General features: G+C 47.4%; 1 protein-coding gene across 4 annotated transcripts in view; it reads right to left on the bottom strand.

Moving 5' to 3' along the window:
- Positions 1–10,707, bottom strand: part of RREB1 (ras responsive element binding protein 1) — a 124,289-nt gene extending 113,582 nt beyond the window's left edge. For 2 of the 4 annotated variants that reach the window (XM_030041858.2, XM_030041861.2), the window contains exon 1: positions 9,660–10,404. Coding sequence is in view for 1 of the 4 variants with exons in the window: in XM_041118327.1 (XP_040974261.1) it covers positions 10,436–10,475 (40 nt within the window). In the remaining 3 variants the exon portion in view is untranslated. Of the gene's footprint in view, positions 1–9,659; positions 10,405–10,435 lie in introns of those variants that run through there. The other 2 variants (XM_041118327.1, XM_030041860.2) reach the window with 2 other exon arrangements.
- Positions 10,708–16,343: the final 5,636 nt, after the last annotated feature.

Below are 16,343 nucleotides of genomic sequence, written 5' to 3'. Positions count from 1 at the left end.
TCTTCTCTGGAGGTCTAATTTCTAGATGTTTCCATTGCTCCATATAATTTCATGTTGTATAAACATAACAAATGATACATACATCACTGTTGGGATGATTTAAGAATTCATTTTAAAGCTACAACGCAAGTCACTCAAGGCAAGAGAATTAGATTACTTTGTGAATGGCAAGAGCCAGCAACTGCACTTCGTTTCAGTCTTGGGAAGGTGACGTATTGAGGGGGTGACATCTTTCTATTCCCAGCTGCTTCTTCTAATTTCTCAATTTCAGAACCTTGACATTTGTCATTTTTACATACAGACCTAAAGCAAAAGGGAGAGAGAAGGACATGGTCTAACTGTGATGCTTTAAAACATGTATTAAAGCTAGGAGTGTATTTGCTTCAAAACCAAACAACCAGACACAGACCCCTGAACACGTCTATATACTTGCACCTATGCTGCCTAGGGGAAAAAAACATTAAAAAAAAAAGAATCTTTGTCCCTTGTGTGCAAACTAGGCATTTATGAGAGCTGCCCAAATTCTGCCTTGCAACCAAAGCTCTCTGTTTATACGTAGACACCTCAGCAGCAGCAGTGCAGGTTCCCGGCATGCCTCAACCTTGATATCTGGAAAGGCTCCACTGTGGGGTAAGAAGATAGTTATAATTAAACATTTATACTGAGGTAATGCCGAGCAGGTCAGTTCCACAATGTGTTAGGTGGCTTTTCAAAACTTGGTAATTGAATGCTGATCCCTGCCCCGAAGAGTTTACAGTGTAGGAAATCAAAGCATAACATTTGGCATCTGTGTACTAGGAATTAAACAAAGACCACCACCAGCAGCTCATTTCTTGGGTCTTTGGACTAGGGAGCTCTTATAAACATCCATTACCAGAAATAGTGGAAATTTTTAAATCAGCAGTCTGGACTTTCCTAATCCACATCTGTGCTACTGGGTTGTGCAGCTCCGTTTGAGTCACTAGCAGGGACAGTAACTACAGAGTGCAATTTGCACATGCTGCTGGCATCTTCTTGTCCAGTGTAAATTATTTTTGGCCCAAATAGTTTTTAGCAATCATTTTGAAAAGACAGTGAGCACACAAATGGAAACATTTATTGCAAGTCAGATGATTCAGGCAGTGCAGGCACAAGAGAGGCTGCCAATGCATGAAGTCGAAAGTCAGGCAACAGCAGATCCTTCTGCACTGGATCACCCAATACTCCAGGATGACCCCAGGCAGGCATCACTACATCTACTATGCAATACTAGCACACATCGGCTATCAGGCAGCCCATGGCCACATGCAAGTCTGCGGCGTTGCAAATCTACTAACCCACATCTTTTCCTATGGAGATTAAGAGTTACGCAACGGTGTAAATAAAAACTCTGGCCCCAAACATGCAGGGGACATCTCTGCCCCAGATCCATCCTCAGGGAGAATTCTCTACATTCCCGTTTTCCTGCAGGGAAGGGCAGGCCTGGGAAGGACAAGTCCTCCTCCCACTCACCAGAGCAAGTATACTCAAGACAGTCAAAGCACAGCCTCTAGGATTTAGAAAAGGGATGCAGCAATGGCCACACTGTTTCAGTGATGCCCAAAACCAGGATGGAAGAGACTTTAGTCAAAACAGGCTATTATATCGCAAATTCAGTTTGCTGTTTATCAAACAAAAGTCCTAAAACAGATGCACTGACTTTGTAACTACACCTGTAGGAATTTCAGGCACCAGAAAAATACGAAGACACTATTAGTGTTTCAGTTTTTGAAAGTTTCCTGGCGTCTTTCATGTTATGAATGCTCAAAAGCTTTCAGCACTATATACATAAAATCTTAGTCCAGTGAAGCCTGAAAGAATTTTGCTGTTGATCCGAATGAAGCCATGTTTTCCACTTCTACATACTGTTTACACATCTATTGATTTATTAAACACCTAACAGCAACCATAACGGGGCACAATCTGTGTTCAGCTTGGCCCACTTAACTGTTCTGTGAACACCGTAACTTTCATTTGCTGACTTTTGAGCATCTAAAATGAGTAACCTTACCATTTATTTCTATCTTTTTTTCTTTCTCGAGGGAAAAGGGAACCATGGAAAATCCTCAGTCACTAGTTTTAAAGAGCTTACAAGTTCCAAAAGCTTTGCAAGTAGAGATTGGGAACTGCTTGAACTGCAGTTAGCAGGGCTGCAGAGTTTACAGAATCCGCCAGTTCCTTCCTCCAGAGTTTATCACCTGCATGGCTTCCTCCCAAGGTAACTGGCATCCTCTCTGAGGTACTGATCATTTCACCCACCTGTAGAAATTCACCCTCTGGTTAGGTTGAACAAGGTGGCCACTTCACACTCAGCAAAAAGACTCTGCCATTTGCCAAAAAGGAGGAATGGAGACAGAGGATGGAGAAGACTTCTCCCACAAAGTGTAGGTAGCCCTGATATGAAAATAAATTCTTCACTATTTAAAGAAAAGCACAGCTTCCAACAATAAACCCAGTTTACACCAGGGAGATAGGGGCACTATGATACAGCTCTCTTTTACCCTTTTGCTACATGGACAGTCATGCTACTGGCAGTTCAAAGACTGCCAGGAGATCTTACCAAGCAGAAAAGCCACCTATCTGCTGCAAAGGCTGGAAGTTGCTCCAAAACTTGTTTCAGAAGCTGCCAAGGACCACAGTTTTGAACCTTACTTGGAAATGTAGTAAGATGTACTAAGCGACACCTGGCTGGACCATCTGATAAGCAGGAAGAACAAATGATACCTGCAGCTGTTAGAAAAACAGACCAAAAGAAATATGCCCTTCAAATCAACTAAATACAAGGCCTAAGTTACATCTCTGTAGAGAAACACTTGTCACTGCACTCATACTTCTTCCCCTGGAAAATACAGTCAAACCTCACAAATGGAAGCCCTTAGTAACCCAACTACATCTCTTCCACAACCAGCTTCTATGGCACGCGCTTCCACTTCCTGGACCTTCAGCATCTCACTTAAAAAACACGCCTCCTCCTCCAGCCCTCCTTCCTTCCATCCAAAAGCATCAGGATGTATAGACAGCAAAATATGTGAGTTGTGCGGCAAGTTATCCAGGTGAACACCAATTCAGGATACCTTAACATTTTTGGGGAGGCAAGTTATCCAGGTGAACACCAATTCAGGATACCTTAATGTTTTTGGGGAGAAGTAGGGGACGAAGCAGGCAAGCACACGCAAAAGATGCCACAGCCACCTGTTGTCCTCGATGCACAGGCAACTGCATCAACATCAGAAAAAAAATGCACACACGAATGAAGAACAGCACACAGGTATTCATGTCCTGGCTGCTTCTCATGTTCTCAAAACACTAAGACATAATGAACTTAATTTAATGAAGAAAATGCATTTTGTGTAACAAAAAGCAGAACTTAAACTAGGGTCTTTCCCCTACCCAAAGCTAAGAGTAGTCCAAATTAAGTGATGTTGCTCCCTAAAGGAAATACTGCTGCTTATCGGCACAAAACCCAAAGCCGTTCCCCCTTGTCCAAGCTGTAACGTTAGCAGAGTGAAGGAGTGCGGCCTGAACACGGGAATGGAATTTATTGCTGTGATGCAAGCGCCCTGAGCAAAGCACTCCCAGGTACTCATACACCTGAACACTGACATCACCTGCCGTACGAAACGGGACTAACAAGGGCTCGAGTTAAAGCCAGCTTATCACACAATAAAAGCAAAGGCCAGCTACACTTCAATGTGAACATTTTGCTTCTCTCATCTTCAGAGAGGAAGCACATACCTAAATTAACTAAAAAAAGGTTCGTCAACGGCTGATCATCCTCTGTTTTCAAAGCACGGATGATGCAGGCCACCCATTCCTAAAACACCTACGAGTACGTTTATGCCGTTTCAAGAAAGAACTTGCTAACACCTGTTAAAATATCCACCAGGAGATGACAAGTGGAGAATTCTTACATGTATCAGAGGCTTGCACTTCCACTATTAACCAAAAAACGTATTTATGTTTTAGAACCAAATTAGCAAGTCACTCAGGCACATCAGCATAGAAAATTTTTAAGATGCTTAACATACTTTTTACCCAGAGTGACTTAGAAGTCAAAATTCAATTTTTCAAAGCTGACAGAAATTACACTGGGAAGTCACTTGGTCACTGTGTGCAAGCAGCTCTCCCACACTTTTTGAGAGCTCTACACAAATAACGTCCCTTGTGGAAATGGATCTTCAAAGCAACTTCAGGCACCAGGATGAGGGGATGTCTTCCTCAAAAGGAAAAGGATCTCTCGAAATCCTGAGTTTAAATAAGTAAATAATTAAATAAGATTAAATACAAGCCATTGTTGCTCAGGAAGGTTAGGTGCAGCAAAACAGTGAAATTTGAAAGTTGCATTCCACATGCTTCTATGGGAAGATTGGTAAAGGAGAGGGGAGAGGTAATCAAGGCCTGAAAGGCCTCCCTCTCTAATGGTCCTTGGAATACCTATTTTAGTTCAGGAGCCTAACAACGCCCGTGGGGGATTTTGACAGCTTTTCTTTTCCCTTGCTGTAGCACCTCTGCGGATGGCTGCAACTCTGCAGGTGAATCCTGTTGTTAAAACAGCTGCCTTTCTCTACATCTTTAAAGAGGTATTCAGATTCTCTTAGCCTTACTTAGCTGAATCACTCTGAATAAACAGTCTCCACCCATCAACTACTTCTTTTGTGTGAAGCACCTATTCAAAGGCAACCACCTTTATTGATTGCTAGGCTGGCCAACCTGAAAGCTGAAATACCCCTATTAAAAAAAAAAAAAAAAAAAAAAAAAGGCAGGATACACCAGAAGGCCTGTGTTGTTTCTAAAGGAAGCACAGGTCCAGGCGCTGCTCAGTTACATCAGGACAATTCCTTTCTGACTGCAGGAGGCTGCTCTAACAGGTTTAACAACGGCACAGCCACGAGCCAAGTATCCCACTGACTCTTCTCCCTTTTGTCCAGGCCCTTTTCCTTGTTCTGACCCTTCTCCAGCACAACACGAACAAGCCATCCAACGGGAGTCCACAGCATATGCCCCAGCTGGCAATTATTCGTACTTTTAACATTTCATAATAAAGCATTAGCACAAGCTCGAAATAAGTTTTGTCACCCTGCTCTGAGTAAAATGCTGAGGGAAGGGGGGTGAAATGCTCCGGTACTGCTGCCTCGGAAGCCCACACTCAGTTCTAAGTCACTGGCCCTCAAGTGTTGCTATTCAAAACAGAGGGGCAGGGTGGGGCAGAGGGAACACCTTCAGGTGGGAAAAACATCATGACTGGCAGACATCAAAGATAAGCCATCATCAGATTTCTTGCACCAAAGAAGAACAAAGAGCCAATGCTCCTGAAATTCCTGTTCAGAAGTACCCCAGAACAGAGCCAGCACTTCCCACCTCAGCCAACCTCACCTATTTTCATTTGTAATCAAACGCTGATAACCAAACCTGGCCTGGCAAAGCTCTGCACGTTTCAAGCCCTTCCTGGCTCCACACAAATAGCTAACTTTTCAGCGTATCACCAGAGAGTAGCATTTCCAAAGATACTCGAGTCCTGCCTTTGAAATCACTGCGTATAAAGATGCTTCTAAATGGGGGGCTGTGGGGGGAGCCACAGCTCCCGTAGGTGCTGGTTTATGTAGGATATTAAAAACAAAACAAAACAAAACCCCCCAACACACAGAGAGAAAGGATTCCTCATACACCTCCCCAAAGAAAATCTGCTTTAACTGCTGAACAACAACTCGGCAAGTCAGATCTCCCACCCCAAAATAAGAACCGAGCTGTTGCACAGTCTCAGAAGGCAACTCCTCCTCACCCCCAAAGTTTACATCTAATCCTTGAGACACTTCCCAGCAAAGCTGTAGGGTACCTGAACACTCCATCCACGATGAAGCTGCACTCAAAAGAACGTGAAGCAGCTCCTGGCCCTTTTCCAAGCTGCAGAATACTCTTGAAAAAGCGTACTTTAAAGCTGTAATCCCATGATTGACCGTCTTGCTTGAATCCGGAAAGGAGGTAAAAGAAAAAGACACAGAGCAACAGGCATTCTCACTACCTTCGGGAGAACCAAAAGCAGCACTACCGTCCTCCTCTACAGACAACTATCTCCCAAGAAAGAAGCTACTACATCATCAAGGCAGCCGTCTCAAACTGGTCCAGTAACATGGTCCAATAACACACTCATTTTAAAACAACCTTTATTGTGCTGAAAGAAGAAGACATGATTTCACATGTTTTAAGAGTGTACACCTAAAACACAGATTTCCAAACTTAGGCATCATTCATCAAAAAGTTAAAAGGGGCTTTTTCTGCACATGCATAGATTTCAGACTAACAGGATTTACTTGTTTTCTGCCTGTTCCTGGGGAACCTTTGCAGTTTCTTTTTTCCCAAGACTGTCCCTACAGGCTGCTATCCAACATACATCAGATGTTCTTGGAGCAACAGATAACTCTGGAAGGACATTTGCAAAGGGCACAAATCGAGGGCCCAATGCTGGTAAAATTTAGGCGTACTGGGGGAAGGTGGAATTACTCCTGTATGTAGATAACTTGAACACTCAACATAGTCCCCTGGAAAGCTTTATTCATGCATCTAAGTATTTTTTTCAGATGTTTTACTATCAAAAAATGTATTTTAAGTCAATAAAAAAATCATTGCAACTTAAAAAGTGAATCCCTTACAAAAACACTCAGGTTAATTTTAGCATCCTTCTGTTTAGCTGCTTAGCAACACTTATCCTATGACCTTCTAAGCACCACCTACTTTTACAAGGGATAATGAATATAACCAAAGGGATTTATCTATATGTTTTTAATCTACACAATGTTAAGTAAGTACATCAACAGTTTTTATTTAAATGAGAAATCCAACTGAGAGCAATCCAAACTATTTCTGCTTAGGAAGAAACTTTCGCCGGCTAAAGTCAAGCTACTGTTGTGATTACGGTGTGACTTCAATGTAGGCAAAGTGATAAAATCCTTAAGGATTGAGAAAAGCACTACAGAAGTCAATGTTTGTATGCCTTAGGAAACACTGTACTTGCCTTTGGTACCAAAGGGGATTATAAATATTACTAACAGATAATGAAGACATTCAGCTTTCCCAGTTTTGAAACTTCCAAGAATCTCCTGACCCTCAGAATCAAAAAGAAAAGCCATTTGGTCAGAAGGTCACCACATATTGGAAAGAGTTAAGAATGGGCACACAACCTGGGGGAGCTGAGTCAGAATAAGATGTTTCACTACACTGAAATCTGCAAGCAAATAAAGCTTCAAACACCCAAGTCCAGTTGAAAAAAACAAACAAACGAACAAACAAAAAAACCCAGAAATACAGTCAGCAAACACCCTGTTATATTCCATCTTAATACCAATATTCTTTCAGGTTATTAGTTATTAAAAGAAACGTGTAAGAGTGGCTGCATAAATAGTCACTACTGATGGACAAACAACAGTTTGACAACTAGAAGCTGCCTGCGAAATTAAAGCAGAAGAGAAGTTTACTCGATTGTACTTAAAGGATGGTGTTTTTCCAAGTACAGGATACAAATTCCGTTCCAAATACGGCTGCCAGGAGGAGGAAGGTGAGGGAGCAAAAGAGGCCACACCGGGCCGAGCACAGCTGCCCTGTAGCAAGAGAGGAGGCTGGATGTGTCCCTGCCGGCAGGTGAGGGAGAGCCCTGGTACTCTGATTGATTGGATGATGGATTCATGCTGTTTCTGGGTTTCTAACAAACAAAAGGGCCTATTCTTCCCTGGATGTACCCAGCTCCCGTTAAGGCTAATCGGCATTATGCAGGCACACCAAGAAAAGACTATATACCCTTAAGTCTTCAAAGAGAAAATTAAAACCTAAAACAAATATGGCTGGCCTGACCCTGAGTCACTGCATCCCTTTCACGCACGCTGACCCCGTGGAAAACAGGAACTGCGGTAACAAAACTCGGTGCTTGTGTCAAAACTACAGACCTCAACGAAAAAACTTCAGCCATCATAACAGCTGTCTACTGTGCACTGCAGGGGTGACAAGACGGCGTTATTTAGCAACTGCTCCTGTTGTTAATAACCAAATTTTTTTCCCAAGGCACGGGGCTGGATGTTGGAATGGTAAGAAACATGAACTGCATTTGTTGTCTCTCCTAGACCACTGCCCTCAAATCACACTGAACTGAACGTTTAGCTGTTTCTCAAATACGTAACCACACTTGATCTTAACTACAACAGAAGACAGGCGAAAGAGGGAGCCGGGATTAAAACTGGATGGTTGGCGTGCGTGTCCCCCCTTCCCTCCAGGAATCAGTTCAGTGGCTCCTGGGCAGGATGCTGGCTCCTCAGCGGGCAGGACCAGAGCATCAGGTCCGGGCCGGACACCCTGGCGCGGCGGCCATGGGAAGGTGGCGGGGCACGGAGGCGCCCGGGCTTTCACGGGGTGCGCAGTGGAGTGGAGCAGGCCGGGCAGGGCAGGGAAATGTGCTGAGCTAGGAGAAGCGCTCTCCTCCTCCTGCGTAACCCGGCGAGGATGCCGAGCAGGCGAAGATATTGCAGCCGAGAGGTGAAACGGGGCGGGGGGGGGGGGGGAGAAAAAAAAAGGGGGAGCAGGAAAAAAAAAACAGAAAAAAGCAAGCGTGCGTGCAGAGGGGAGGCGGGGGAGAAGTGCAGGGAGAAGAAGCCAGAGGAAACTTATCTGCGACATGACAAAGTTCAATCCACCGCCCTCCCTCCTCTGCTGAAAAAAAAAAAGTTGCAGCATCTCGGCGCGCCGCGCTGCCCGCGGCCCGGCCCGGCCCGGCTCTGCCCAACAACAGCCGCGCCCGGCCCGGCCCGCGCCCCCCTGCACCGCCGCCGGATTGGGGGTGGCGGGGGGGGGGGGGGGGCAGAAGACACCCCCCCCCCCGGCCCCGTGCATTATGAACTGGGCGGGAGGATCTGCCTCGCATCCTCACCGCGGCCCCCGCGGAGCCGCCGGGGGGAGGCGGCGCGGGGGTCCCGGCCCGTAGCAACGGCGATGGGGAGGGCAGTCGCCTGAGAGACGGGTCGCGGCTGGCTCCCATCCGCGCCGGGCACCGCGGCGCTGGCGGCGGGGGGGGGCGGCAGCCGCGCGGCCCGAAACTTTGTTTTCACCCGAAACATCGCTGCGGCGGCGGGGGGGGGGGGGGGGGGTCTCCACCGCCCCCACCTCCCCTCCGCCGACACGGGGGGTGAAGGGGGCGAGGGTGGCCCCGGGCCGGACACCCCCCCCCCCCCCCCCCCGCCTCGGATGCTGCCCGGCTCCTTCCTGTAGTGGTGACGCCGCCCGGCCGTCCCTGCCCGCCGCTGGCCCCGCCGCGCAGGGATGTGTCCCTGGCACCGCACAAAGACAGCGGGACGGGGGGGACCCGCGGGGGGCAGCGGCCCCCCGCCACCCCCGGGCCTGGCTCTCCCCTGCCGCCGCGCAGGCCGGGAGGGGAAAGGACACGCACGTCCCTCCCGGGGGGGTGGGGTGGAGAAAGAGGAGGAAAGAGGAAAAAAAAAAAAACCCAAAATAAAATAAAGAAGAGGGGGAGAGAGGAGAGGGGAGAGGTACCGGGGTGCCGAGGAAAAGAAGGCACGGCCGGCCTCGCCGGGGGGGGGGGGGGGGGGAGGTGAGGGGGGGAGCGGAAAGTCAGCGGAGAGATGCGCGGCGCAAGCCGGCTCTACCTGCGGAGAAGGGGCGCCTTCATCCCAACTTCCCAGCTCCGGCGCGGCCCTCCCGTCCGGGAAAAGCGGGCAGGGGCCGCCGCGGGACCCGCCGCCACCGCCGGCAGGAAAATAAGCCCGAAGGAAAAGTTAAAAGGCAAGCGGCTGCGGGCTCGGGAGGCGGGGGCGAGCCGGGCTAGAAGATGTTGCTTCCTCGCAGCCCCATCCAAATTGTGGCGGTGGCTGGTTAAAAATAAACTTTGCAGCAGGAGGGGGGGGATGATCTGGCCGGATTCCTGAGCTCAGACGGTTTAATATGGATGAGCATCAGGTCCTGAAGGCAAAACGCCGCGGCTGGTGCCGCTGGTTGGTAGAAAGTCTGCAACAGGGAAGGGGAAAAAAAAAAAAAAAAAAAACAGGAGCCGCGGAGGGAGGAGAGGAGAGGGAGGAGCGGGGGAAGGGAAGAGGGAGGCTGCACGAACTCATCATCATCTCCACCGCTGCCAGCCAAACTTTTTTTCCTCCTCTTTTTTTTTTAAAGGAAACTTTTTTTCGCCCCCTAACAAGCATTTCATTTTTTTTTAAAAAGTAGCACGACCAGCCGACACGCTGCAACGTCCTCACCCCCGCGCCTGCCCCCTCCCAGAAGTTTATTTTTCCTCCTCCTTCCTTCTCCCCCCCCCAAGAAAAAGAAAAGAAGAAGGAAAAAAAAAAAAAAAAGAGGTCCCTCCGGAGTTAAGGCACGCTCCTGCCCTTTGTGAGGGAGCGCGGCGGCCGGGCAGCCCCGCGGTACTTACGCCGGACTTTGCTGGGGCTGGGCTGCTTGCGCCGCGACATGCCGGGAGGATGGGCCGCCGGGGGGGCGCGGGGGCGCGCCGGGGGGGGAGCGCGCACGGGAGGGAGCCGCAAACTTGTTCCGGAAAAAGGAATCAAAATGGCGTTTCTGTGGATGTGCAAAGTTCATCAACTCCGCGCTAACTTCCCGTCCTCCGCGCCTCCCTGGAGGGGAGAGATGGGCACGGTTAGGGACCCCGCCGCGCCGCGCCGCGCTCCGCGGGCGCCCCCGCCCCCTGCCCGCCCCCGCGCTGCCCCGCGCACCCTGATAAGGAGACACATCACGTGTCGCTCCGGCTCCTCTCCCGGGGACGCGCTACCGCGGCGGCAGCCTGTTGCAAATAGCATCTCTAGCTCGCCCTCGTCGCGGGGAGGGGCGCCTCTAAGGAGAGGAGCGAGCACAACTTTCCCCCCCCGTCCCTCCCTCCTTCTCTCCTTCTCTCCCTCCCTCTCTCCCTCCTCCGCCCGGCCCGCCGTGCACCGGCCCCCGCCGCCGGCAGCGCAGCAGCGGGATGCCCCGAGCCGGGAGGAGGAAGGGAGCGAGAAGGAGGAGGAGGAGGAGGAGGAGGGGGGGGGGGGGGGGGCCAGGTGCCACGCGGCGCCCCGCGTCCTCCCGCCGGCCGCGGGGCTCTCCCGGGCGGGCCTGGCTGGCCGGCGGCCCCGCTCCCAGCCGGGCGGGCGTGTGCCCCGGCAGCCGGCGGCTTCTCCCCGGCCGCGGCGTGCGCTCGGGGCTGGAGCGCATCCGGAGCCCGCGGCGGCGGTGCCGCGCAGCCGGCTGCTGGCTTTAGGTATTCATCTGGGCTCTCCGCTGGGCCGTGGAAATGTCTCTGCATCCTCCTCCTCCTCCTCCTCCTCCTTCCAGCCCGGCGCCTCACCAGGTACAGCGGCCGCAGGCAGGAATCCGCTGCTCCGTGTGCCGAAGTCAGCTTCTGGTTTTGTTTGTCGGTGTCCTCAGAAAACTTTCCTCCTCGGGCGTTTTGGGTCCCTGCTGGGGTCAGTCATCCATCCGGCTGACGAAACCTAAAGGACGTGAAATTTAACAAGACCCAGAACATCAGCGTAGGAACAGCAGGTCCAAATACCGTGTCTAATCAAAGGCAAGATTCGGACGCTTGCAAGTACAGGTAGTTGCAAACTGCACGGCGAGCTGTATGTGGCACTGCACCTATGGTCCTCTCCGTCGTTTTCACTGCAGTGGAAGTTCAAAGATGTAGAAGACTCAACAAGTGATGGAGAGGTGTTCAGAGTCATGGGGATTTCACTTTAAAGCCAGTACCGGTTTAGAGTTGTGTGACAAATAGTAATAGCACGTAAAAATAAAATATCTGGAAATACTGCATCCTGAAAGCTCGTTGGAAAAAAAAAAAAGTAAAGCAAAAGTGCTTGGGAGGAGCGCCATAATGAGTATAGGAGGAACCAATTTACACTTTAAGGAAATGGTTATTTGCAGTATTTCTAAAGCTACTAAAACTAGGCCTTTTAAAGCTGTTATTGGTGAGATGGAACCTGAAGTCACAGGCTGGTTTTTAAGGAAATCAAGTCCTGGCCTGTAGGCAAAAGGCTCGTACCAGCTTACCTGGTATCCTGTCTCCTGATTGAAAAGGGATTCGTGTGGAAAGGAAGGCCAAATTCCAGGTATGTGGCAGTAAGCCCTCAACCAATTCTTTTCGCAAAGAGTCTTTTGCCTGTAAGGTATCCTTATTAACTTCCTTTGCACCGTTCTTTGCAAAGATTGGATAAAGGCATACAAGTCAGGAATACACAGGACCTGTCTCAAAGACATGAGCTGTGCTTCATGTCAGGAATAACCCTCTTCTCTCCCGGACTCCCAAGTAAAACACCTGCAGGTCTGGTGATCTGGAACCTGGAAATGCCAAAATTGCAAAACTGAAAGGCACACGCATGTATTATGAACACGAAACTGCAAGCTTTAACTTACGTGCGCTTGTTGTGGTGGTTTCTGCAGGCTGAATTTTTGTTAGAGGAATTTTTTGCAGTATTACACATGAGCTTTGTGTATATATTTCAATACCATTAAGCTCTGTTAAAGTGGAGTTGCTGACGGACTGAACAGCTATATAATAGTTTACCCCACAATATAGCAGCAAACATTTCAAAGTGCATTCTGCTACAAGGCTCTTATTTTACCAAAAAACAATCAAGGGAAGTAATTAAAAATACATTCATTGTAAAGTGTCTTTAACCTTTTCATCTCTGTCCCCATTATACCTGCCAACCTGCAGGGGCAGAACCATTGGTAAATTCAATAGCTTTATAGCCAGCTTACATCGTCACTTCAGTATCTCTTGCGGTCAGGCATCCAATTAAACAAAAACCTGAGCAGTTGTCTGTCTCAAGCTCAGCCTTTAAAACATGTTATTCACACTGGAAGACTGCTGTGATTTAAGCCTGCATGGCACATACATATAAACTACGTGGAGATAAGGCCTACGAGTTTACAACCTAAGGCCTTGTTTGCACAGACATTTACATAAATTTCTGTAATTGAAACTGGTGCAAATTCCTGTATGGATAATCATCTTTGGAGGCTGGCAACGAATGTCTCATTGACCTGTGGCTAATATCTCTAGAATAGTCTTGGAGGCATTTTGGACCACCTTTGCAGGAAGATTCCCATCCACCTTCACTGTATTTTCTAACTTCAGAGGTGCTTAAGCAGCCTTCCACGCAGGAAGTTTAGCAAGCGGATAGGCAGAATGGGAAAACAAGCACCGTTCAATTCAGCATCTGAAACCTGCTCTAGAAACATGGAAATGCAAATAATGTAGGTATTGTAAAGCTCTCGCTGGAAAAAAACCCCAGGATTTTAGTGCTTGGACAAAGTATGTAGATAATATTTTTTATCAGATTTATGTTTTTATGTTTTAAACATCCCTGTTCTTTCAGAAAGATGTAATGAAGGGTGAACCAGCACATTCTATGTTATGGTAATGCTGTAAATAAAAAAGGGGCAAAAAAGTTACATAATAAAAAAAATTAACTACCAGGGCTTATGAAATAGTAAAAAGTGATGTGTCTTTAACAGTTTAGGAATGAATTCTAATTCTGGGCTATCACAGGGCAAGAGAAATTAAAATAACTGCATGTTCAAACTTTCCATCATTCAGACTTTTATAACGCATCAGAGAGGTCAAAACTCACTGTGGTCTAAGACTGAACGTGAAATTTTGAGCAAATGGTTTCTTTTTTTTTTTTATTCCAGTGAAAGAAAAAGTAGAGATAATTTTTGTCTAATAAAAACCACTTTTATGAATAAAATTACTCTCCCAAAATGTTACTACATTGCTTACATGATACAGCTATCCTTTTCACTCTGCATTTTCTACCATCTGCATTGCTGTGTTTTATCCCATCTCCTCTGATCACTCTATGTGTGACAGTTGACGTATTAAGTCTTTTTTTCCTAAGAATGCACATGGTTTGTATACTTTCTGGATATCATGACATCAATTCTCAACAATGATGGTAAATGTGGTAAGGGCTAAGAAGACTTTAACTTCCATATAACCCTCACACATCTCTCTGATCCTACACAGGGATGTTAAGTGCAATGAACAATAGTACAAATACAAACAATAGTTTTGTGAAGGTATTTTGTGTATTATCAATTTCATTAAAACCACTGGGTGACATAGCCATGTTGGCAACATAAAAGCCACCTGCTGCGGTCCCAAGAAAAGGACAACTCTGCCCCCACCCACCATTCAAGTATCAGAGATGCTGATTAAAGGTATTAAGGAGAGAAGAAAAACAGGATGTGTCGCTTATGTGAAGGCCGCAACTTGAGGATACAACGATGTCTTAAAGCGCAGAGACTAAAGCCAACATTGGCATTAAAAGAGGAGGTAAAGGTTAGCAAGGAAATCGTACTTTCCCCCGTCTTACTAGACATTATCCATGCTCTTTGCTTTAGGTCATGGTATTTAGAAGTTACTTTAATTTCTTGCAGTGCTTACACATCCCTTTTAGCCAAAACATTCGGAGTAAGGCAGTTCTCTTACTAACCAGGAGTATTTTACATGCTGTCAGAGGCAGCATTGGGCCCAGACTTTCTGACACCTCACGACTGCTGGGTGAGGACAGCTGCCGGGAGCCAGCTCCCTCGCCCCGGCGTGTGGCTGTCCAGCCGCAGAGGATGTCAGAGGTGCTGGAGGCCCCGTCCACTGCCTGAGCTTATGCCGGCACAGCATCCGGAGTCCTCTCGCCGCCATCCTTTTCCTGATGTCCTCACTCGTGCCAAGAGGCAGAGCTCAGCTGACATACTAACGCAGGGAAAAGCCTGCTTGGAGGATCAGAGAATACAGCCCCGAGGGCTTTGAGAAATAAGTCTTTATAAAACCAAAAGAAATGCTCGAATTTCCTTTACATTTCAACCAGGTATTTCTTTAAATGAACAAACATGCCACTGCTGGGTCTTCTCGTGGGTTGGGGTTTTGTTTGGCTTTTGAGGTTTTTTTTTTCTTCAACTGAGACACAGGTTTCTTGGATCAAAACCTCCTTAAGAATAAACGCAGAACTGACAAGCGTGACCACCATGCAGGCAGGTTAATTATACAGAATAAAAGGGGGAAAGTTCAATCAAATATATTTCCTAAAAAATGCTTGGAAAACTAAACTTGATGAATTTGTGCGGTGGGAAACCACACAGGAAAGCACATCGCGTAATAGCAGCCGCAAACTCTCTCAGAGCATTTGTCAGATGACACAGCATCATATAGCATTCCCGTTTTCCCTGTGTGGGTAGATGTGATGCACCACCATGCTCAGCTACCTTGGCCTCTGGAAATCAGGCAGCTGGGGAGCGAGGGAGTAGAGTGGTGGAACTTGCTCCTGCAGCAACCCAACCCATTATCTCCAAGGGCAGCTTTGGATGATCAGAAAGTCAAGGCCGAAGCTTCAGTCCAAACTTATCTTAACATTTGCCTTTAGTGAGTGAAAGAAAAGCTGAGGTAACACAGCAAGCTTAAGCAATTTCCCTCACCTCTCAACAGGCTAGCAATGGCAAAGCTGTTAATAAAACCCATCTTTCCCCCAAAATCCCAGTGTAGTTCTTCAGGTACCAAGCCATCCACTCAGCTTTATGACCTGTTCCCAGCAGACAGTATTTTAGTGATAACACACGGCACAAATAAAAGATCGAGTGCTAAGTATTTGCTCCCTGTTTGCTCTCAGCTGTTTCAACAGTGCAAAATAGACCTTGAGCTGACTCACCTAGCCAGCTAAGACTACCTCTTGTCTAAGGACTCATCTGGAAATACAAAGACAGAATTTCTGAAATCCACACCACTTTTTTCCCCCATAGATCACAGCCCGCAGGGCGTATTGCAGGACTGCTTGAAGTGTCTGGCTGCAGTAATTGCTGGCCCCATCTCCTTCTCTCCTTTCACTGTGGGAGCCTCCAGCAGATAGATGCAATGCAGAGCAGCCCTGCTGCTGGGACTGGACCAGCTTGATGAACTAGTCCCTTCCCCAGCCCTGATTTTCAGGGTGTAAAAAGCAGCATAAACTATCCCCCTAAACTATTTTAGCAATGACCAATGTTTCTAAATCCTTTCTGGGGAAGATCAACAACTGAAACCTATTTTTTCAGGTATATAGGATATACCATTATATATCCTATATAAAAAGGTAACTGTAGAGAATGGCTGAAGTGATATGTAAGGAACTGACCTGTCTTTCAGCCTTGTAACCAAAACAAACAACTGGGCACAAGAGACTGTTATTACAATTTTATAATCAAAATTATTAAAAGAGGAAGATTTAAAAAAATAGTATGTTTTAAATGGATAAAACTAAGTAAGATCCCCCCTGCATACTTAATTACTTAGCAAATTTTGGAACAGCACAGCC

This window comes from Aquila chrysaetos, chromosome 18 (genome assembly GCF_900496995.4).
Source record: "Aquila chrysaetos chrysaetos chromosome 18, bAquChr1.4, whole genome shotgun sequence".
In the NCBI taxonomy this organism is placed as follows: Eukaryota; Metazoa; Chordata; class Aves; order Accipitriformes; family Accipitridae; genus Aquila; species Aquila chrysaetos.
This window is presented reverse-complemented; position numbering and strand designations above follow the sequence as displayed.